Source organism: Chironomus tepperi, unplaced genomic scaffold (genome assembly GCF_022539635.2).
Source record: "Chironomus tepperi strain 1889 unplaced genomic scaffold, CSIRO-AGI_Ctep_v1 contig_177, whole genome shotgun sequence".
Lineage (NCBI taxonomy): Eukaryota > Metazoa > Arthropoda > Insecta > Diptera > Chironomidae > Chironomus > Chironomus tepperi.
In genome coordinates this window covers 2,015,944-2,040,607 of record NW_027226299.1, presented here as the reverse complement: position 1 = coordinate 2,040,607, position 24,664 = coordinate 2,015,944, and the positions used below count along the sequence as shown (strand labels likewise).

Genomic DNA, 24,664 nt, shown 5'->3' with positions numbered 1-24,664 from the left:
AAAACTGCTCAAAACCAAAGCCACATAAATATCAAATCCAATTCATTAATTCATCCAATAAATTATCGAATTATCAGCAACAATGTAATATTTTCAATCACATACTACATATACTTACACATCAAGCAGCTAATCCAGCATTTTATTAACTAAAACTAGTGCTCAAAAGCATCAATAATTATGATTTTATTGCGATAATCAAGTTGTAATAAAATAGAAAATTTTATGTGAAGTCATACACGATGTAAAACTTGATTCCAACATTTTTCCAATCTCAGAATCAATAAGATGTTGCATCAGTTACCCCTGAGCTGAATGTTTTCTTTATTAACACCAAAAACAATCATCCACGATTCCGAAAAAATCCCCATTCTTAGCCTTTACATAAAATTCGAAAGCATGACTTAATGAAATTAACTAAAACTTTTAGGGGTCGTTCAGTTATTACGTAACGTTCTCTTAAGGGGGTGGTTTAGGGGGGTTGATGAAGATTGCTAGGGAGGAAGGGTAGAAGAGTCAAAAAGTCGGCATTTCAAGTAACGTAATAAGCAAATAGACCTAATAACAAACAAATTTGTTTCTCTTCTTCTAGAAAGATTCATGATCAGCAACATGCAGGGAGCGCTCAATGCCAAATTCTACGTCGTTTTAGCCTGCGAAAAAATTTTGATTTCTCACAATAAAGTCATAATTTTTGTTCATTCATCATTTTTTATTTGTTATAGAAATAGTTAAGAAGATGATAAATGCCTGTGTGAATATCAGCAGGAGATCACAATATTGACTGCACATGCAGTAGCTAGTTCTGGGTGATGAAAAAGAGATAAAAAGAATTTTAATTGAATTTTCACGTTGAATAATGTATGGCCGTGATATTTGAATGCCTTCTTTGTGATGTAAATATTCGTGCATTGTGCCTGTCTATTTTCTTTGTTCAAATGGAAGAAATTTGTTTATTCTTCATAGACTGCGACATTTTGTGGAATATAAATTGTAGATAGTCTCAGAAAACTTGTAAATTGACACTTAATTAATTGCTTTTAGTGACGGAACAATTTTTAAAAATTAGAGAAGATGCTATGATGCAAGATTAATAGGCTTCATGGACAGAAATCTGCAGGGGACTGATTATTTTGACTAGTTTTTGGTATAAACATGTCAAAAATAAGTTAAAGTCGTGCATCAATTGTATTTATTGATTCCAATTTGTAGCTTGATTATGGCTTTTAGATAAGAATCTAGAACTTTAAATTATGATAAATTTGATCGATTTAGAGTAAAAAATTAAGACAATTTATAAGCGATGGCAAGCTTCACATTAAGAATTTCATAAAATATCATGATCCAATAAAGTTAAATTGCTTCCATCGATTCCAAATTTAATTGATTTTTTGCTCTTTCTCTTCTACTTCTATAACAATCACAAACTCTGATCTACTCAAAATAAAATGCCAACATTTAAGCTCATCCAATTTGCCTGGAGTTCCAACCATATCAAGGTCGAACGGAGAAGAATTTCTAAGATCTCAAAAACACAATTAAAGAAATTGACTTTGAATAAAATTTTAGTATTTTCCCAAGCCTCTTTAATGCCTCAATTATTCTTCGTCGCACCCTCACAAAAAGTAATGATATATATCTATGACAAAATATTTTTATTACATGCGCATGGTAATAAATAACATCACTATGATATGTAATTTGTATAACTGATCATTACATTATTACCAAATAGTGCAAATGGGATGCTATGCAAATGGAAATAATAGAAACAATAATCAACATTTTTGAACGTGTTTGGTTCATTAATTTATTGTATGATGTCTCTTGGGAAACTTTTGTTATAAAAATGATTAACTTATTAAAATTTGAAATTTAACGAACTTTGGAAATTTGAATTTTTATAGCAAAATTATAGCAAGTTTGAAGAATCATTTCTCAGTTTTATATTTGATTTTACAAAATTTAACGACTTTTTAAGAATTTGAATTTTTATATGAAAATTATAGCAACTGCAAATTATGATTTTATTAAGCTCATAACGAGCTTGAACATGCACATTAATCGACTCTACTTAAACTGCAATTTTACTTACAATTTTTCTCTCTTTTTCAATTCGCATCGTAATGACAAATTAAAGATCATAATTTATCGCTAGCGGATGCACTGTTCATTGTTTATAAGCTAAGTGTTTTGAGTCATCATCATCACTTCATTATGAATATGTCGCGTTCAATTAAATAAGGTGTAAATATGGCATCGAGAATTAATTTAAAAAACAGTATAATTGTCGAAATTAATTGAATTAGCAATTCATATGAATTAATTCTAGTTTTTCAGGTAGAGTCACGTAACAGGATCGTCCATAATTTTCATGAATTATTGTATTTTACGCTAAACTGCATGAGAATTCTAATATTATTTATTTTCATAGAAATCATTAAGGTTTAAATATCAAATTCTCAATGGAAGTTAATAAGGTGTTTAGGCTATGAATATTCATGACTATACGTGCTGATCTGATTTCCTGACTCATTCTCTAACTCGCTTTGTTGCTGAAATATTTTTATTTTTATTATGAGTACATCCAGTTTATAATTAAATAAGCACTGTCAGTTCCAAAAATCATTAAAATATTTTTACTGCAGTTGATGTGCCGCAATTACCGCTTGATCATGCTTTATGAGGTTGTGAAATTTATTCAGTTCCAAGAATTAGATCTGCATGGATCTAATTGCTTAGTAAAATCTGTCAAAATTTGGGTTTAGGATTCAAGTTCAGCTTCATTTGTTTCCTGTCCGTGCTCTAATTTTTTGCTGGTCGTTAAAATCGTGTTAATTATTTACAGTTGAACTTTATGCTGACTATTTGATCATTTTTGCAAATAAATCTTTAAGCAGCTAGTTTCCTGATTTTTTGTGTGACTCTCAAATCCAGTAGCAGTCCTTGATGACTACTCTGCCTTCAAATGTCTATATTAGCTTCCATTACCGTGCAAAAAGTTTGCAATTAGCTTCAAAATTGCTTAATTTCTGCGTCTTACTGTGTCTGCCTGAAGACGATTGAGCATCTGACCTACATGATCGACATATCTAGGATCATAGCTTTTAATTGAATTTTATCGCAAAAAACTCAACGGTTAAGTTCATAAATCCATTTCAGCCATAAACTATTAAAGTGTAGAAAGCAAGCTCATTACATGCTTAACATAATAGCTGACTTTGTTTGCACAATCTCATGCAAAAATAAATAAGCACACATACCTTAAGCTGATGAATAAAAAAGGTTCACAAAACAATTTCATTAAATTGAAAAAAGCACTTTAATTATTTTTAGTACCCGAGGCGTATCAACATTCATAATTGACATTTGTTCCAATCCACAATAATTATTTCTACTTAATGCAAATGAAACAGAAATGTCAAGAATTGACCTATATCAGGAATTACTGGGCTTGAAGATATTATGATGTGCGTTTCAAGAGTCTTTTGGTTTCTTAATAAGCATAAAGTTTCAATCTTTCAACAATCCTTGATTGTTCTTGCTTCGAGACATCAGTCAATTATATTTTTAAGCGATTCCTTTAATGCGATGACAAAAAGTGGAAGTTAATTATGACATTAATATTCTTAATGAAGAAGGAGGTAATGGTAAATGGGAATGGTGAGTTCTGAAGGTAATCAGAGAGGTTGAAGGACATTCAGGATGTGATGCTCGACTTAATGAACCTGTTTAAGTCAAATCTGGTCAAATCCATTTGTTAGATCATGACATAACCTCAAAAATTAAATAAAACTTTGAAACTTAGTCTATATTGTAAAAAGTTTACAACAAGTCATTCCAAAAGTACATCTCATTACCCTCCTAACCTCGATAACTGCATAACTTTGCCATTCCTCATTCAAAATATTCTTAAATCCATCATAAACACCATTAAAAGATACCCGACAGATTACATAATCCAGCACACTTTTCCTTTCCAAAAGCGTCTTCCAAAATATCACAAAAACTGGTCTTCAATAGCTTGCAAATTATGAAGTGAAAGATAGACACCATCCAATGGAATGAAAATTATGACTAGGCTATTAAAGTCCAAAAAGAATGATGAACTGATATAAGAAAATTAATGGAATAAAAGAGTATTACATAATAATTATATTCATAGTAGCAACTAAGCCACAAGCAGCACGACTTTTTAAATGTAATACGTATAATATTAATCAAAATAGCTATAAAGGTAAACGATGTGAGAAGCAAATTGGACAATTAACCTAAGCATAAATTGATAATGCAAAAATGATCGTCATTCTGACTTTATGCTGTGATGAAATTTTCAAACAATCTAATGCTGTAGTAACTGCAGTCATGCATGCGATTAGATTGATTAGTGTTATAAAGGAAAATAATGGACGATAAAATTGTTCATTAAGGGATAGAAATTATTAAGTGTGAATTAAAATGAATGGCTTTTATCACACGTTTGGCTATTTACAGTCATTAAGTTATTAGGAAAGTAGAAAGGAGATAAAGTATTAATGGATGTAGAAGGTATGTCGAATATCAGGTGTAATAACAGATACTAGACTTGCTCTATATACTTTTTATGGACTTACTTACTTTGCTGGCCAGACAGATCAATTGTGATTCATGGTCTCCCTCAGACGGCGTCTATAGCTGGCTTCCGTATGCCAATTTCCAATACCAAGTACAATACTGTTTCTATCGACAGCTTCCTTCCAGCTTTTAATGGACCATCTAAAAAAATATTTGGCACTAGCTCAATGCAGCAATTAACTTTGCAACTTAGTCACTTGAATCCCAACAACCATGAACTTAATACCTACAATATAAAAAATATGACATCCGTGTAAAGATAAATGACAACATGAATTACCTAAATAGCAAATATTCGATTAATATGAAAATAAGTAGAATGAATTGATGTACACGAGCAGCAATAATAACCATATTACTAATATTATTAATTCATTACATTGTAGATTGATTTGCAACAAGTTCATATTTAAATGAATTGCCATCAATTAAGTTATGATACATCTTGTTACATGTCTGATGCCGCTAATGTTCGATGTCTGCAACATTTAATTTGTTGATTCTATAAAGGTCACATGTCAATTTCTTCTTTGAATTTTCTTGTCCACATGTCAACAGCTTGACATCTTTACATTAATAATAAAAAAATGAGTTACGAAAGTTTTTGCATTGGAAAATTAGAGCAGTATAGCATGTTAGAAAATGATTAAGAGTAGTCTCACCTTAGAGCGTTATGTAATAAGTGAGTGACCTCTCAGAATCAGTTTTATAATTCAAATCAGCAGAGGCTCAAAGATTGATTCTCGGGACATGCAAATAGACCGCTTTTAGGTAACATTGTGGTCTTTCTGTACCATGACAGCATGCTCTATGCCTGTTAGGGATTGTTTCGAGGAATAAATTCAAGCAGACGCTCAACTAGTGCCAGATTATATCAACTTATGCTATTCGGGACTATTTTGCAACAAGATAATTCAATGCATGCTGAATATACTACAAAGTATCTCTTTCTCAAAAATTCGTGAATTTTTACATTAAACGATTCCATCAAGATTGTATGATTTGTATGATGCATGATTTCAGAACACTTAAAGACGTTTGATTCACACTTTGTATAATTTGCTAAGGGACCGTTCACTTATAACGTAACGCAAACAATCGACTTGAATCCAGCATCCTGAAAATGAATGCTCTGTCTGAATCGTAGCAAAATATAGATCATCTGTTCCTCCCTTCGTTAAGAGCGTCACGTAACTAATGAATGGCCCCCAACATAAAACTCTTCAAAATCCAACATTTTTTCTTTGGCATCTTGCAAAAGAAATTGAGATTTAATGCTGATCACATTGTCTTTTGCGAATATTGGGTGGCTCATTCAAATTTATGAGATATTTTTAGGTTGCGAAATTCCTTCAATCTTTTATTCCTTCATCTGCTGTATCTTCATACATCTTACGATCTGCATAAATGAAAATGTATTTTTAATTCAAGTTATGATAGATTCTTGTGAATAATTGAAAATTTGCCGCTGGCTAGCTTGAAGAAAACGTTTGGCAATGCAGGTACATAAGCAACTTAAGGTTTGATTCATTGCTGCAATTTTTTAATTCATAAATTGGCGAGATTGTTGTTAGAAAGGAAGAAAAATGTCAAGAAGAATAAAGCAACTAAAACAATGACCGGCAAAATATGAAATTGGAGTCTTTATGAAGTTATTAAGCAGTAAAAATTACGCAATTTTCCGCCTCAAAAATTGATACAAAATTCTTTAATCGACCTTCAACTTAATAGTTTCAAATTCAATAAAGGTAAAGGTAAAAGTTACATCCCGGCATCTTTTGTAGGTCTACTATGTTAACAATAAAGGTCGTAGATGATAATCATCAAAATTGAACTTCACACAATCTCTTCTACTTCTTTTGTTGCTCTTTAATTACACGATTTTTTCGGTAATGTAAAACTCAATGCGGCATGAAAAAAATATCAAAAAAATCATGTCAGTAGAAATAACAGAATTCGGAAACTCAATCGACATGGGAGGTAAGTTGAAAAAGTTTATGAGGTTGATGAACTTTGAACGCACTTGCAGTTGAGTAGACTTACTTGTTTATTGTCTTTGTATGACTTATCACAGAGGTGGGCAAACTGTGTGTTGTTTTTAGCTTCGATCAAGACTTATCACAAAGGTGTTCCACAAAAATAAAAGGTTGCGAACAACTGACTCATCAGATCGGTCACTATTGACGTAAAGCTTGAACCTGAATCATGTTTAAATCACTCCTAGATTATTGCTAGTACTGTCTGACAACAGTGCCCTCAAAACTATGAATGCTTTAGAATACCGACAAAATGCAACCCATCTCAAATTTTACATTCATTTCCAGCTACTCAAATTTACATAAACTGTACAAAACGTTGTAACATGCAAGTACATCAATACAGCATGGGTGACTTACTCTTCACTTCCACACATCAAACTTTTTTGCATCTTTCCTTTCCATTCTCTTCATCTTCTTCAATCTGCATCAAAATTTTCAAATGAAAATGAAAAGAATGGAACAATTTTTTGAGGCTTTAACATTGAAAAAAAGCGAACGTAAGAAGTGCAAGAAGAGGAAGAACAGAATAAGAAGAAGATTCGCGTTATGATTTCATTTCATTTATCAAGTAGGTTATTGGATGAAGGTTCTTGAGATGATCGGTAAATTTGAATATCTCATTGTTTGGCCAAGTGACGATGCATGTAAATTTTACAATGAAGATTTTCAAGAATGAATTTATGGATGATGGAGATGATATGGTTTATTGAGGTGTGTTTTTGGAGATGAAGGGGGTTTGCGTGGATGCAGTTTGACTGGATTTTTGGTTGATGTATTTGAATTTGAGGATATCAATTGCACAATAGAAAAATGTTGTCAAACTGTGTCAATTAGTGAGTTGGTCAGAACGGGATGAAGCTATTGAGTCGGTATGGCGTATTTTGGATGTACCGGCATTTACAGAGGAACGTAACAGACTATCCCGAAAATCACACGGATGAATTGATTCTAGTGTGAGGCCGATTTACAACAAATCATGTCTAGGGTCAGATTTATGCTGGTCTGAGGCTGGATTTTCAGCTTTTTCTACGCCATGTTACTCTAATGAATATGCCACTCGGGAGTTAAGTGCTTAATTCTTCACTATTTCATTATACTACTTTAGAGCAAGTCATAAAGCACCTGCAAATTAATTGAAAAATTCTTAAGCAACGGGAACAAACAAAGCTCAAAATAATCCAGGAAACCATGAATCAGCAATATCTTTTCAATTTCCATTCAATCTATTACACAGTATTGTATAGATACATACAGTTTAAATATCAAATGCGCTCTATGCCATCTATTCATCAATGACATACCTGACTTATTCTTATTAATTACCATTAACATCTTCAATTGTTGGTGTTCATTTCTTGCATCGCCCTCTTATTCTTCTTCTCCTCATTATGTTACTTTATATGTTTTATTAAATATGCAATTGTTGCGATTATAAGAATTGTTGTTGTTCATTTATTTCGTACATACGTAAGTACACATCAAAATATGAATAAACGCATCAAAATCCATTTCCATTAAAATTTTTCGTTAACAATAGTATAAATATAAACATCGCCGAAAACTTAGAGTATAGTCTCATTTCAATCATCTTAGATATAACATTAATAAAAATTAATAATCCTCTCCTTTTTGGTTAAACCTTAATTTTTATTTTGTGCAAAAAAAATATTTATAGAAGAAATGTTTGTGGTAATAAAAGTGGAATTAACAAATTTTTATAGTCGGTGTGCAATTTCAATTCTTATTTTTTTTTCTTCTATATAGTTATTGATGTTATCAGTGATGATCGCTATTGCGGCTGGATCGCATAGCAAGTTAGTATTTTTATTAATAAACATTTAAAGTTTCAAAATAATTTTATGAAATTTGACTCAAATTGTTATTCTTAAAAATGTGAATCATGATAGTCTAATGGATGTGTAAAGTTCATACTATGGGGTATATTCCTGAGTGCAATTTGAAGCAAAAAATGGAAAAAAAATATTTGGATCCATTAAACGAAGAGAGCTCAAAATTTGAAGGATTTGAACCTTAAATACTCTTAGTTCTAATGCATTTTCAATAATCGTGAATTATTTTTTTCTGAAAATTTGGATTCTATTGCTACATACTATCCAAAACACACGACTTAGAAATGCCCAAAGATCTCGTACCAGACAAGCGTAGGTAGTCATAGGACAGATTTGATAAAATTCGCTCTGATACCAGGTTCAAATCAGCTTGGAGCGGAATTTTCTGCCATTTCTAAGTCGTATGCCGTTTGGTATAGATAGCTTATAATGACAGTAGTCTTCACTTTCCATTAAGCTTCATCATTTTGTATCTTTCAAACTACTTTGTATCTTTCAAACTACTTTGTATCTTATCATATAAAATGCAACGCCAAACAAAATTTATGGAGCACGACAAAAATCACTATCAATTACATTTCGTTTCATAAATTCAAACTACCTCAATGAACTATTATATCCATAATTCACAAAATATAAATCATCGCGAACTTAAAAATTACATAAAATATTGTTTCAGTTACAACCAATTCAACAAGCAACAATACCAAAATGTGCAACAATCGCAATCGGGTCATTATCAGAATTACCAACATCAAGCTCATCATTCACAATTTAACAAGCCACAACAGCATCAACAGCCACCTCATCACTTCCAACAGCAACAAGCATTCCAGCCAAACAGAAATGTCATCCCAATTACATCTTACAAGAATGAAATGTCACCTGATGGCAGTTATCAATACAGTTACTCAACTGGAAATGGAATTAAGGCTGATGAAAGTGGATACTTGAAGAATGTCGGACAACAAAAGGCTCAAGTTGTTCAAGGATCATATTCTTATACATCACCCGAAGGTAAGTTAGACTAGTTAGTTAGGAATTGAGTTTCCGAACAATATTGGTATTATTTCAGGTCAACCAATCCAAGTCAGATATCAAGCTGATGAATACGGATTCAGAGCTGAAGGTGCACATTTGCCAACAAGGTGAGACTAAGATTTGTTCCTGAAATGACCAATTAATAACTTCCCAAAAATCATTTCCAGCCCACCAATCCCAGAAGCCATCCAAAAATCATTGCAATTGATTGCCAGAACTCAACCAGCTCCAGCTACTCATAATTATGGAGGATGGTCAGCACAACCTCAAAAGCAACAACATCAACAACCTCAATCACACCAAAATCAACAACAACAATCACACCAACAATGGCAACAACCAAAGAGATGGAACTAAATTGAACTAAAGATGACGATTAAGGATAAAGGCACTGGAAGATAGATGTATTTGATTTTTGAAGGATTCATTGGATGTCCAAGAATCTTACAAAACCTGTTGTAAATATGAAAAATTAAAGATTAATAAAATTGCAAATGATTTTTAAGAAAATCAAAGAAAAGAATTTTGTAGACTTACTTACTTCACTGACTATATGGATCATGGTCTCTCTTAAATGATGCCTGATGCTAAATCTATAGCTGAACAATATTTACTAATTGTTTATGAAAAGCGAATTACCCCTTGAGCCTATGCAATCCGAATTACATCATCATATCTTAAGATATATGTCTGATACATGCGATATTCGATAGGTTAAAAAATCATCCAATCAGTAACCAAGTTAGAGTCACACCGGCTTGGTGCCGGATTTGGGATCGATTAAATGTCTTGTGCTGTTCGAGTTAAATTCGATGGAAATCATGAAGATTAATGAAACCAGTCTAAAATTGTATAAAGGGGTTTGCAACTACACATGAAGAGGGGTATACAACTATAACAGAGGTAGGCAGAAGTAGCACTGCAACTTAATTGACTGTTGCTATATTTTCAACATTCATTATACTTCCTATTGTTTTCAAACTATCTAAGTCGGTCAACAGTACGTATATTTAGTATATCATACTCAGGAAGTTCTAAATCAAAGACATGTCTATGCTAGATTATTTATTTTTTGAGTGAATGCCAAATGTACATCTTCTTAAAATTATTTGCACTTTAACCTCAAAACGTCTTTCCAATCTTACACGTGCAGAGATGCTTAATGTTCTGAATCTAAAAAGTGTTCATTAGCAACGACTTTAAATCATTTTTTTCGGCATCTCATGCTTGTATTCTCAATAACAGATGTGGAAAACAGTCTAGAGACTTCTTAGTTCTGAAAAACTTTTCAACTTTATAAAACAAAGTTCTTTTTTGCACAGTTGATGAAACAAAAGAAAATTCAGCACAATGAAAAGTCTTTTAAGTCTTTTTGAGAAACAATAAAAAATCCACATGCGTTCAAAAACTTCTAAAGTTTCACAATTCATGAAGAAGAAGAAGAAATGGAAGAGAACATGCATACATAAAATCAGTCAGAGGAAGAAGATGATGAACTAAGAATCTATCTATGACAATGACCTATCTCAACCAATAGATTATTCTGATGTCGGTTTATACTCAATCCATGCATCTTATTATTTACATTCAACCACGTGCTCTTATGTTCTCTCTGTGTATTGTGTCTCATTTGTATGCGGTTTGCGTTTCCCCGTTTCCATGTATTGATTAATTCTCGATCATTAATTTTGCACTTGTGTGTTGCGCTTCTCGCTCGCAGAGCTAATAAAACATTCAGCACATATATTATTAATACACACATGTGTCACATGAAACTACTTCTATAAAAATGACATCATCTTATACTGCCTGCCTTTTTTTGAACCAAATGAGAGAGAATATCAATCACATTGTGGATGTATTTGTGCATGATAACTGAATTTCATCACCGTTGCCATTTGATTGCTTGTCTGAATATGGCAAGGAATTGATCACATACTCACAAAAGGCTTCCATCAATACAACATTGTCACATACGATTCCAACATTCTCAGTCTGAAAAACTGTGTGATCTACAAATGTGAAAACTTGATTATTATTATTATTAATTCAACGTGAATGCATGCAGCATTGCAATGTGGAATCGAGATGAGTGTGTAGATATTCACAACTGTATGTGCCGTAAGCTGTTCAGTTGAGCATTCAACTTCGTTCTTGTGTGTTGCAAAATAATAATAATAAAGAAATAAATCGACACTTTGATCTTGTAAAGCTATAAGATATATTCTTTATGTCATCATCCCTGACTAAGAAAAAAAAAAGCGAAACACTTTGAACATTCATCGTTTTGTAGTTTCTCATCATTTTGCCTGCTTCTCTTTACTCTCCCAAAGTGATTGACTCATTCAACGCGTTTTTTCCTTCCGAGTGAGGCACACAAAAATATTCAAAATACAAAAATTATTTGTGAAATCTTTTTCCTCGATCGGAAAACAATAGACAAAAAAAAATTGGATATACCAGTGTATGAAGTGATAACGTGAAAAATAAAGAGAGTAGTTTTACCAATACTGCCGCAAATTGTTTCTTTTATCACAGCAAAAAAGACCTTAAAATAAAATTTCATTTTACATTCTCGTTCCTCATTCACGACCTCCTCCTCAGTGTTTTTCATTTACTCAGTATTTGTTATTAAGATTGATAAGAATTCTGCCTTTTTTGCTTCGCGCATTCATACCTGTTGAATTTTTTTTTCCTCTTTTTTTCTTGTCGAGTGATTGAAGGAATGAAATGAAATTTAGTGCCGGACTATAAAAAGTAAAGAACTGTGTGAAATTTATTTGTTCTTAGTATCGCGAAAGAAACTTCCCTTCTTCTCATTCTCAATTCATGTGTGTAGTGTATTTATGCATAACTAGAGGTTCCAATAAAATCTCGGAAAAATATCGAAATGAAATTGTGGAGAAAAAGTTGACCATGTGATGCAGTATAGAGCAGAATAATACATTTGACATACAGCAACTCATTGTGATTCATTAAGTGAACTAGAACTTATTAATGAATATTAAATAGTTTGGATAGTTGTTTTCATACTTTAGATAAATACGCGGGCAGTGTGTATGTTGTGACATTTTACATTCAATGAAATATGACCGATGCACTAGCTTGAAAATATTATGCAGAAGTGAATCGAAATTCTTGAAATTTTTGTATCAAAATTTATATAATAGGAAGTAAAAATCAGCTGATAAACATTGTGATTGTGGAATCCTATACTTAAGTTGTGGATGAATATAAATCCTAGTGAGAATATCTATGGTTACTGAACTTTGTGATGAAATCAAGTTATATGGATTTTATTAATCAGTGCTGCTCAAAATATACACCGGAAGACACTAGTGTGACTAAGAGAAAGATTCCTTAGAGTCGTGAAATGTATTATTGTGTATTACATTAGCAAAATTAATACTAAATAAATGGTTCAAATCCAAAAATTGAATATGACGATTTCTCATATTAATCCAATAGTCGTTTAAATCAGTGATGTGCATCCTTTGTTCATGAAACATCTAAGTATCATCTTCCGACCAGATAAGGAACATGCTCATGATTGTACTCTCAAAATTGAGCATGCTCAATTAAATTGATTGAGTTTACTCATTGTCTGTTAGGTCTACAGCACATAGGTTGCCCATAACTGTCATAAATTGCAATTCTGACGACAATGCTGACCCTTTGTATTATTAATTTATTTATTTAATGCAACTAAATCAAAGCATCAGCAATAATTAAAGACTTTGACCTAATTTAATTCAGATTATTTATTAACTGTTCAATTAATGATTGAAAACTTTAATGTAGCTCTTGAACCTTTTACATACTGCGCATCACAGTTTACATACTCCTGATTCAAATCATGTTTCCCTACAAACACGATTTTACAAGAAAAATCGACCTTGTTTATCTTTGAAAATTTAGAAACTTAAATCTTAGATACCATTAATCACAGATAATATCAACAAATCTATTAATAAACCCATATTCAGAGTAGGCACATAAGTCACTAAAAATAAAGAATATTGACGATTTTAATGACCTGTGGAAATTGTCATTTATGATTGCCGAGACAAGCGAATCGTCGTAAAATAACATCGAATTAATAGTGATGTAAAATTCATTAAGTGTTTATTGCTTTTTAGATCAAAGGCATTGACGGATAGATTCTCGAGTTACGAATAGTATCTTGTACTTACTCATAGCTGGTCGATGATTCAGGAAATTCTGATTTTCACTCAAAATTCTAAAGAAATTTTTGTTAATTTTCTCCAAATTTCAAAGCCTACTTTAACCAGATAGCAGAATCCCTAATTATCATATCTGATTCACATCAGCACTCGTGTGTAAATTGTGATTTTGTTTAAAGATAATTAAACAAGTGATGATACAAAGATAATGTTTTTGTTGCTATAAGTTTAGTTATGTCATTAACTTATACTACAAGATTATTGGATTAAGAGAGAGATTTCCTAGTCTATATTTTTGTTTTGCGTACATAAAAGCCACGCAGTATAGTAATATTTGTATAATATAAACTGCCGCTTAGTTCGCAAGTCTAGAATGTAAATAATCTTATCAGCGTCGTAAATTCCACTACAATAGCAATTGCAACTAAGCAATAAATTTTCATAATTCAGAAGTAATCAAGTTTTTCCGAGACACATCACGATTGGAATCTCTACATACATATTAGTGTCATGTGTTTAAAAATAAAATAAGAAAAAAAGAAGTGAAAAAGAAGAAAAAAGAGAATTTGAACACACATTTGATATTATTGTTCATGTTATTGTTGTTATTGGATTTTTAGTCATCATTTATATGAAATCAATGAGCTGTCCTTTGTTCCTACTTAATTTTTTTGGCTATACGCTCAATTATTGTCTTTAAAATGAAACTTTGAATCGACCTATTGGCTTAGATTCCACGAAAATAATTTTTTTAATAGTTGTAAAGTGATTTGCCTAACTGGATCTTCATTAAATGATGAAAACAGCAATAACAAGCATAAGAATATCAAGTGCATGTGAACTAAACAAAGAAATCAACTCCAAAATAGCTGAAAATTGATTGTTTTGAATAATTTTCGAAAAATTCGAATTTTCGAATTTCGAACATTTTTTGAAATAGTTCAAATCATCTAAATTTTCAGTTCTTATTGGCTGTAAGAACCTCTAAACAACACGTAAACCATCTTTACGTTAATAAACAATATTCTTGTGTATCTAGATTAACGATAGCCTAATGTGATTGTGTGTATTTTGTGCAAAAATGAATACAAGTGGTAAAAATTCTCGTAAGAACACAGCAAAGCCCGTACCAAAGAAGAAGGTGAAGCAACATCAACAGAATCCAAATACAAAAGTAAATGAAAATATAACAAAAAGTAGCAGCATCAAGGCAAATAATAACAATAATAATAAAATCAGTATAAATAATAACAATAATAATGTTAAGAAAGATGTTAGTGAAATTCCATCGACAAAAAAGGCACCAGTTGTTGATGTGCCAACGACGAAAAAGTCTGAGGAACCAACGACAAAGAAACTTGAACGCTCAAATAGTTTTATTGAACGTACATTATCAAAAATTTATAATAAGTTAAGTGACAGTATTGACAATCTAACAAAAATAGGAACTGTAAAGGAAACAACAACACTTGATACACCGACACCGAATGTGTCATCGCCATTTAAATTCCAAAGAAGTTTAACATTAAACTCATTTCAATTGAAGAAAAATTATCGTAAAAGTATTCTCGAGAATTCTCGATTAGAAAAGTTGAGTGAGGAGAAGATAAGTGAAAGTGATAAAGCGCGTACGCCAACAACACCGCCAAAATCTCCAACACCCGTTACACTACGATCACGTTCACCGACAACGTTTCGGCAATCAATGCCAGCCGGATCGTATGATAATGTCGATTTTCTCAAACCACCGAAACTGGAACGTTCTGATAGCTTTATCTCATTGATTAAACGGAAAATTAGCTTCAATGAGAGTAAGCCACCCGCGACAATGAACTCCAATTGGGCTGTATCGTTGCAAAATCTTCAACAAATCGATAATATGGTCAGTTATGAAGGTAAGCTTGCTCTCTTCTTTTGTATTCCATTACTCACTCAATTTGGACAGTTTATGTCTTTTGAATAAATTTTTATAAGCTGTGAAGGAAATTATATTATTTCTTATGGCTGAGTTTTAGCACTTTTTTGTTAATGGATTGACGGCATTATTGATTCTGTTTGTCTATTTGTTCTGTTTTGATGGTCATTGACGGCTATTGAAAAGGAAATTGTCAATCAGATTCACTTTTTAGTTGAATTTGAAGAGTTTATGATAAGTTAATGGCCTTGTGGTACTGGTTGATGATTGTCCAGAGTTGGAATTAGTGTCACTTTCTTCTTGACTTGGGAAGATGTTAGCCAACTTCCGCGTGTAAAGAGGTATGACTGTTAAAATTTAGAACAGTGGTGAACAACTTTGTTTCTATGGAACACCTTTGTTGTAAGCCTTAATCAAAACTGCACATGGTACATGGTTCATCCACGACACTAGTCTACCGCGGCACATAGCTTCCCCATTACTGATCTAGAACATTAAAATAACTTCCTGGTTAAAATAACTAATTAGAGGTAATAAGTCGCTCACTGCACTTAACATGTCCATAAATATAACTTCATTGCCTTCCTCTTTCATCCACTCTCGTAAGAAATAACCTAAAAAGTATTTTCTGCATCAACAAATACGGCATTTTATTTATGCGGCCATATGAAAGATTTCATTACTTGTCATTTTATAAAATAGTGAAATTGATTCGCAGACATTTTGGGATTTAGTGATTCAATGCTGATTATTGAAGGAATGCATATAATTAGTTTTTAACTTTACCGGCGATTCCTCTAATTAAAGCTAGTTTTGTCATATGCGTGTACTATGAACTGAAATATTTATTCCTAGAAAGTCGGATTGATACAGAATTTACGGATAAATGCTTGATAAAAAGCTAGTGATTGATGGATTTCAAATTAGATTCAATTAAAGTTGTTTTGAATGAGTTTTGTGAGTCATCTGAAGAATTTAATATCTGCAAAAGTTTCTTAGTGCATGACTAAGGAGTTGACAAATAAATCTTGTGATCTCATGGACATTAAAATTCGAAGATTCACGGAATTGGAAGTTTAAACTTGAAAATCGCCGACTTCCGAAACTTATCGCAAATATTGAATGGGAAACAAAAACAATTTCACGATATTTACCTTTAATCAATAAGTACTATTGTTTTTACACTAATATAGGTGCTTTTATAGCAGCAAACAGAATTTTATGGGAAAAAACTTACCCATATATCGCTTCTTTTTTAATGACTTTATTACATTGAAATTTCCTGTCTTCATAATAAGACATAAAATTGGCAGAATGACATAATTTTCATAATAAGGCATGATCAATCAAGCAATAGTATTTATTCTCCGATTCCATAATTTGCTATCTACGAATCAAAATAGTGCAATCAGCTGGAAACAAGTGGAACTGATAAGAAAGTATTAATTGAAAGTTTTTTCAGAAATTTTTCGATTTCGTCATCTGTTTCCGTCAATGGATATTGAAGAAATGTTTTTGAGTTTCTCCTTTAAATTGGTAAAATTGGAATTAGGCAAGGCTAGGCAATTTTGCTACTAGTTGTAGAAACTTTTAGTATACTCCTTTTAGCATAATCCTTTTGGTATACTGCTTTATGTATGTTCCTAATAGTGTACTACTTTGAGTATACTGCTTATAGTATACTTATTATAGTATACTCCTTTTATGATGTTCCTATTTCTAGTAAAGTACAACTTCTTACTCTATATTAGCATACTTACACCCAGTTCCTGAAATATCAGTCCCAAATTTATCAGTTTATAAGAAATACATGTCAATAGTCACCCCAGACACGACAGTCTAAGTTTGTTGCTCAAAAAGAAAGAAACAAATGCCATTTTCGATGTCTGAATGTTATCAAAGCCTATTAAAAACTTTTATTTTTCTTCCACCAACTCAAAATTAATTAGCAGGCCAACGAGTTGGAAATTGAATTCAAACAAACTAATTATGGCCATTATTAGATAAATGTGATTCATTGAGTATTTTATAAATATGGACTGATATGACTTAAATTAACTAATGCAATTAGGTAATAAAAGGCATTGCGAATTTCTTGTGGAATGCTGCTTGCTAATTATTATTGAAAACCTCTCAAACGTTTAATCAAACAAAAAGAAAGGTCAACAACCTAGTCACTCAATACCATCAAAATTCTGTAGTTAAATGTTTCTCAAAAATGAATACATTTCAGTCAGCATTTCTTCTACGTCACTAGTAATTCAATTACATAAAGCTTAATAGTTTCGTGACAAAATTTAATTTTTTGACGTGTACTAACTTAAATGTATCATTGAAACAAGTCGCTAACATCTAACACATGTGAATCGAATGTTTGAAACATTTTTCGTGATTATTTGCCGCTTGATTTGTTGATTAATACAGTTTACGTTACATTAACTCGTGTTTTAATGAATTATTAGATGCTAATAATATTAATAATTTGTTCAGAATGTGTAGTACATGGTTTGGGGATTCTGATGTACTAAGTCGGTATGACTGGGAATTCAGGATGTTTCATATTGAATTCTAAGATTTTTAGTCGTTTAGGGTTTTGGTTCCTGTTGCTTTGGACTCTCAAATTGTGTCAAAAGCAGTGTTGTCCAAACTTTTTTACGTCAAGGCAACTCTCGACTAAAACTGCACACGACATATGGTCTATGGCTTTTTCTAAAGCATTCGGCAGCTCACTAGAGTGGCGCGGCAAACAGTTTGGGCAACACTGCTTTATAGATGATTAATCATTAAAGTAATTCAAATTAAGAAGTTAGTTTCAACTTAAAAATGTAAATTTTCAGTATATTGTGACATCCTATAAACCATTTAGAACTACTCAAGATATTGTCTTAAATGCCTACCTCCAGTAACAGTAATAAATAGTCAATCAATGTGAAATTGAGCTAACAAAAAAGAAGAAAATTAACACAAAATAGTACACATGTCATTTATAAATACTCAATCAACCTACCACAAATCCATTAGAACCTTTCAATAATCCAACATGTTCAATTTCCAAGAATACATGACAGCCAATCTTTATAGTCCATTAAATTAGAACATATTCTTCAATATGATATGTCTAACCAAAAACAAATTTATATTTTTGTATTCTCCATGTCCATTTAGATCTATCATTTGTTGATTATGACAAGTTTAATCGATACGAAGTTCAAATTGACAAGATGCTCAATCGACTGCATCGTAAGAATATGGCAATGAATGATGATAATAAAATTACAAAATCATCTCCGCAAGACACGACACAATCGTATGACAATAACAATGGTATTAATAATTCAGTGGTTTTGAGGCGTCGCATGACGAAAGTGTCGAGTGTGGGTGACTTCAGTAAGAATTTAGATCGTGAAAAGAACCTTTACCGTCAGAGCATTGACAGTAATAAACTGAAACTGTTGAGTTCCATCAATCTTGATACACACCGATGGAGTCAGGTGTTAGACGAGCACAATGATCCAATTGAATGGCTTTCACTTGAGAAGAACACACCGCAGCAAGGAAATTTAAATCTAATTTCGTAAGTGAAAATGATGAGAAGAGCTTTAAGCTTGTTGAGTAAATTTAATTCTGTCTTCTTCCTTACTGCTGATGGATATTGTTTGGATTCGTGGAAGTCTGTCTTGTCTGTTGCATATTTTTAGGGTAGTAAAAAAGTCATAGTAAGCATTGATTTTTCAATCACAAAAATTTAAGTTTTCCAAGAAAATCAGTTAAAAATACCCAAAAAGAATTTAACAGCCACCTGCTTCCATCTGAAAAATGTTCATCTAAGCAGCACCCACTAAAAAAAAGTTTAAAGTACAACTTTTCCATACCCAAAATCATCATCAGTTGTCACTTCCTCTAATTCTTCTTCCTTCTCTCACACTCAGCAACGACCAAAATGATTCACCTATAAAATCAAGCATATCAAGTCTACAGAAGCAGAAATTCAACGATTACGAAAGAATGTCAACGACGGACATCCATAAGATGGTAGTCACACGTAAAACTCAGTCATGCGAGAATTTTCAAAGTAATAAAAATCTGAACGATACATATGGGGATCTCATAATGGTGAGTGAACAAAACAGAAACTTTTTTTTTATTTATTTGGATAGTCACCTGTCAGAAACTGTCATTCCTTAAATATTTTATTATATTCAATTCAATGCAAGTTTGTGTATATAAATTCTATGATAATACTTTATGTTAAAATATGGATTTAAGAATACTGAAAATGGTTTAAAGAATATTGTTAGACTTAAAGTTTACGTGCTTCGTTGGATATAACAATTTAAGGAGGAATTTAGGTATTCACGTCGTTCATTCATGCTTTTCAATTCACCATGCTTTAAGCTCCAAGTTGAGTTGAATTTTGTATGAAGTCAGGTGCACTCTTGCAGTCTTTGTTGATTTCAAGCTCAAAAACTACTAAAATTTTACAATCTAAATAATTAAAGCCTTAGACCAGGTCAACTTGAATTTTGTATGCAGTCGAGTCGACTTTTCATACAAAATCCAAGTCTAATTCGTGCTCTTCCTTAATCAACTTGCCCAAACATGCATAGAGCATGCTTCCATGGTATAGAAATACCACTATGCTACATAAAAGCAGTCTGCTTGCATGTGAGGGTTGAAGCATCAGCATTAGCACTTGATAGTGTTAAACGATTATGTAAGGAAAAGCTCTTCCTGGAAGGCATATAGTCTAGAAAAAAATCCGACCTCAAGTCGGTCTTAGGTCAGACTCAATCCAGCCTGAGGCTTAATATTTCACCTTGTCTAAGTCTCGTGTCCTTCAGTCCCATGAGAAGACCAGACTACCTTACCCATTCAAAAAAGCATACAATCCCATACCCAAACCTTCCACAATGCTATCTTCTAAGCCTTACAAACTAAATCACTAAATTCATTTCCCATAAAAATAACTATAACATTGTGTAATACAAAAATCTTCTACCTTATCTTAAAGTAAATATTTATCTATTCCATACATATGTTACAACTATTACCAACACAAGGAATGCACGTAGTTCGTGCCAAAAACATTGCGAAATGTTCCAACTCTTACAAGTGTTGGTCTCGTTTTAACTTGTTGAAAATTTATGTTCATAATTTTTTTTTTCGTACCTTACAAGTTTGTTTGATAAAATTTTTATGATAATGTCTATGGAAGTTTTGTGTGGGAATTATTGATAAGGTTTGTACGAGAAATTCCATTAACTGGGCTTGTATATGATAGAAGTAAATTATTTTTCTGTTTGACTTTCAATGTTGCTGTTTATAATTTTGTTTGGTTGTTATTTCTCTGATGTAATTAAAAAGTTTTTGGATGCGACTCTTAATTATTAATGACATAGTTAGTCGTCTGTATGCAGCAACAGTTGATGGGACGAAAATATTTAAATACTGGACGTAATATGGACGTAATTCAGGCAGAGTTTCTGTAAGGTTTGACAACTTACTTCGTCGTACTTCGCAGACACTTTGTCAGACAGCTGTCGGGAAGCATATGATAAGAGTGCGCGATACTAGGTCTTAGATGCAACTAAAAATGAATTTTAAATGAAATATTGATGTGCTTTCCAATTTATCTTCAATATTACAAGGACATGTACCTTTAAATCCAGCTAAAGATAGTCCAGTACTAATACTACCCTTCCATTACCCTTTGATGATTACCCTTGAAGGTACACGACGTAGTTCTAAGCCAGTTTGACTGTGGTCCTAGACCAAATTCGATGAAATTCAGTTTCAGGCCATAATTAGGTCGGCATGTAGCCGGATTTGTGTCCATTTCTACTCCAGTGAGCTTTCCGGGCAGTATTGTCCTAGAATTCCATAATTTTCCATCTCATTGAAGCTAATGCGAACAATATCCTACATTACATGCTTTAAGCTCTCATGTAATATCACCCAGATCTTAATACTCCTAGCTCCAATACAAAAATTTTCAATTTTTACTGCCACTCAATGCCATTTTCAAAGCATCTACCTCGCTAGTAACACAATTCCCATTTTACAGAAGATGAGAAAAAAACAAGTTTCTCGTTTACTTCAGAATTGTATCTCATTTTCCACTTTCATCCTTTTGGCATTTACGATGCTGCACATTTAAATTTTGCACATTTTAAATTTATATTCCAACAGTAATAACAGTTTAAAGCTTAGAGGGGAAAATGCTTCGGTATATAATTCATTAGCAAGTTCACTATAAATTTTATTAGTCATATCTCCAGCTATCTACTTTATGGCATTATCTCAACACTTATTGGATGAATCATCATTTTCATTAGACTACGTATTTTATAGTCTTTCGTGAACGCGCGTAAGCTATTAAATCTGCCTCACATGTTCCTAATTCTAATGAATTTTTTGAAAAATGCTTGAATTTTTTGGGTTGTTGGCTTTTTATTCCTAACTTATTGAATGTTTTCACATAAAAGTTGACACATTGTACATTCCCTATATAAACTTAAGCTATAAATGTAATTATTTCTACTGCTGCATGTTTTTGTTTGTATTAGATAATACTGAATTATCCATAAAAAGTAAGTTCCTTAAGCTAATGTCAAATGTAAAAATGATGAAATTTAATTATAATCCATGAATATTTGTAATCTTAAATAGTAACTGCTTCCATCTGAGCTTAGTATTTGCTATTTTCATGCTTAGCATAATGAACAAATGCCAAGACTGAATCGGCGAGGTAAAGGGCTGCCACAAGGAGTGTCAAGTATCCCATAATCAAACCAATCTAGAATAGTAAGAGACATGCTGTATATTTTACAATAATTGTGCCTGATTTCCACACTTACCATTCGTTCTGATGCCAAATTGGCAAAATCGTGTGGTGCTTGATATCCGTGCCAATAATGAAGTGCTGTTCCTGCAACTCCCAACCACAAAAGTGTACCGACGACATTCATGATTGTGTCTGATAGCTCTCGCTTATGCTTTGTTGTTCCGAAGAGATATGTGAACAGTTGGACAGATGTGTAGATCAAGAAACCAACATAAACTCCAGATGCTATAATTTCGGCATCTGCTGACTTCTCTTCATTCAGATTCCACGTTCCACCAACACCCAAAAAGTCACCTCCATAACCGAATCGATAAAGTATCAAAACAATGATATTTAGGACCTAAAATGATATTTTCATCATTAATCATTGAATGACTAATTATCTTTCACTAATACACGCGTGAAAAATTGATTGCGACATTTTTGGTTTCTCATGAATTTTATTCTCTTATCGTAACCACACCTAGTTCATGATATGAAGTCACTCAAGCTTTCATTTTATTTCATAAATTATTAAAGAAGTTTTCTTCTACTTTTAAATCCTTTTCTCCTTAAATTTCCTTTGATATTTTAATATAATGGGAAGAAGAAAAGCTTACTTTATATCTTTTGAAATGAGATCCTTTTGAACTTTGAGCTTTGTTGATTCAAATTGTCTTTTGACATTAAGGTAAGGATTGCAGAACTAAGTTTTTTTCTTTTGAGTCTTGAGCACTTGTTTGTTGAAATTATATGGGTTTGTTAATTTTTGGTTATGTTCTTTGGAAGTATTCATAACTTTATGGATTTGTCATCAAAATAGGCTTGGCTTATTGCAAATTTACTTTTTCAAATTCTACAAAACCGTTAAATTTTTCAAATTCTACAAAACCGTTAAATTTTCAAATTATACAAAACCGTTACATTTTTAATTTGATTGAATTTTTCTCAAATCTTCAAACTGAATTTTTAATTTTTACTGCACTTTTTTGCCATTAACATTTTCTCAAGGTGATATCGCCATTGTTATTTTTCCATTTTCCACTTTTATTCACAATTTTTCCACATCACTTACCAGCTTGAAAACTTTGACAAATATTGTCGCAATTGTTTCAATTGACACCATTCTGAATCTTTCTTTTTATCCTCTTTGCTGCTGATTCTTTTTATGCTTCTCAGTTGAATCCACTCAGATTAATTGCAGAACTAAGTTTTTTTCTTCCTTTTGAATCGACTTTCGAATAATAAATGATGTAAAACTTGAGCACTTGTTTGTTGAAATTATATGAAAAATTTATGAAAATATCTTTGTGTATGTGTAAGATAAGATAAGGAATTACCTGTTTATATGACTATAAGTTTCGATTATCGACCTTTTACTGTACAAAATTTACTCACATAGTTAACTTTTTATCATTTTTGTGAAACTCATACCTGACATAGTTGATAAGATAAGATAACAGTAATGTTGCGTGATAAGATAAGCGGCAAGTCTCGTAAACAGTCAACGCATATACGCGGATTTTTCTTATATATAGCATGCTTATTCATATACACATAAGGAAAATGCTGTTAAAAATAAATTCGTGACACAATTTTTCTCCTCATTTTTTTAACGTAGCTAGAAACTGTTTACATTATTCAATGGAACATAAGCAGTATTTCTTTGAACGACATTATGAATCACACAAACATTAAAATCAACTCGCTGCTCGTGCCTTCTTTTCACTTTGTTGCTGTTGTGTGTGAGATTTACGACTAGAGATTTTTTTAAAATTGCGTAATGCACAGAATCTCGTGAGTAAAATTGAGATGGATTTGTCAAAAGCCCCATAAAATTATTCGATTATTTTTCCTTTACAGTAAACTGTAAATTGCTTAAGAGTTCGGATGTGGGTTGACGTAATTTTGCATGACCGCGGTTAATTTTGGTTCAATGAACTTAGTTTCTGAGGGATTTGTTCTCATTTAGAGTAAATATTAAATGACATTGAGACATATGGGAATTTCATTGTGCATACACTTGGAAGGAGATTTGATTATTGATATGAAAAGTGACTGTGTGGGATGGATGAAAGTGAAATTAGTGGATTTTGAAGGTATAATGAGTGGCTTGGATGGTATAGGGTGCCAAAAGGTAGCTTAATGCCGATTCTGTCTTTATATTGACAACTTGTGGTTTCCGGGTTTAGACTTGT

The 24,664-nt window shown here is 32.1% G+C and overlaps 3 protein-coding genes across 10 annotated transcripts in view; 2 read left to right on the top strand and 1 right to left on the bottom strand.

Moving 5' to 3' along the window:
- Positions 1 to 8,229: 8,229 nt before the first annotated feature.
- LOC139089382 (endocuticle structural glycoprotein SgAbd-2-like) lies at positions 8,230 to 10,067 on the top strand. Its single transcript, XM_070638915.1, has 5 exons — positions 8,230 to 8,342; positions 8,418 to 8,467; positions 9,183 to 9,520; positions 9,579 to 9,651; positions 9,712 to 10,067. Exons 1-5 carry the CDS (start codon positions 8,334 to 8,336, stop codon positions 9,899 to 9,901), a joined length of 660 nt encoding a protein of 219 aa, XP_070495016.1. The 5' UTR covers positions 8,230 to 8,333; the 3' UTR covers positions 9,902 to 10,067.
- Positions 10,068 to 11,663: 1,596 nt separating this feature from the next.
- LOC139089379 (rhoGEF domain-containing protein gxcJ-like) overlaps positions 11,664 to 24,664 on the top strand; it is a 78,413-nt gene continuing 65,412 nt past the window's right edge. The window contains exons 1-4 of one of the 8 annotated variants that reach the window (XM_070638905.1): positions 11,664 to 12,301; positions 14,768 to 15,623; positions 18,809 to 19,217; positions 19,573 to 19,756. In XM_070638905.1, the coding sequence (XP_070495006.1) occupies positions 14,810 to 15,623; positions 18,809 to 19,217; positions 19,573 to 19,756 (1,407 nt within the window). In that variant the 5' untranslated portion in view covers positions 11,664 to 12,301; positions 14,768 to 14,809. The other 7 variants (XM_070638906.1, XM_070638903.1, XM_070638904.1 and 4 more) reach the window with 7 other exon arrangements.
- On the bottom strand, positions 22,074 to 23,730 carry Ssk (smooth septate junction protein snakeskin). Its single transcript, XM_070638916.1, has 3 exons — positions 23,542 to 23,730; positions 22,501 to 22,827; positions 22,074 to 22,439 (listed from the first exon to the last, which is right to left on the bottom strand). Exons 1-3 carry the CDS (start codon positions 23,590 to 23,592, stop codon positions 22,332 to 22,334), a joined length of 486 nt encoding a protein of 161 aa, XP_070495017.1. The 5' UTR covers positions 23,593 to 23,730; the 3' UTR covers positions 22,074 to 22,331.

Coding starts and splice junctions, on each gene's coding strand:
- Ssk (XM_070638916.1), bottom strand. CDS start 23,592: ATGGTGTCAATTGAAACAATTGCGACAATATTTGTCAAAGTTTTCAAG. Junction 22,828..23,541: donor TTGTCAAAGTTTTCAAGCTG/GTAAGTGATGTG, acceptor ATATCATTTTAG/GTCCTAAATATCATTGTTTT. Junction 22,440..22,500: donor ATTTGGCATCAGAACGAATG/GTAAGTGTGGAA, acceptor TTACTATTCTAG/ATTGGTTTGATTATGGGATA.
- LOC139089382 (XM_070638915.1), top strand. Junction 8,468..9,182: donor GCGGCTGGATCGCATAGCAA/GTTAGTATTTTT, acceptor ATATTGTTTCAG/TTACAACCAATTCAACAAGC. Junction 9,652..9,711: donor GGTGCACATTTGCCAACAAG/GTGAGACTAAGA, acceptor AATCATTTCCAG/CCCACCAATCCCAGAAGCCA.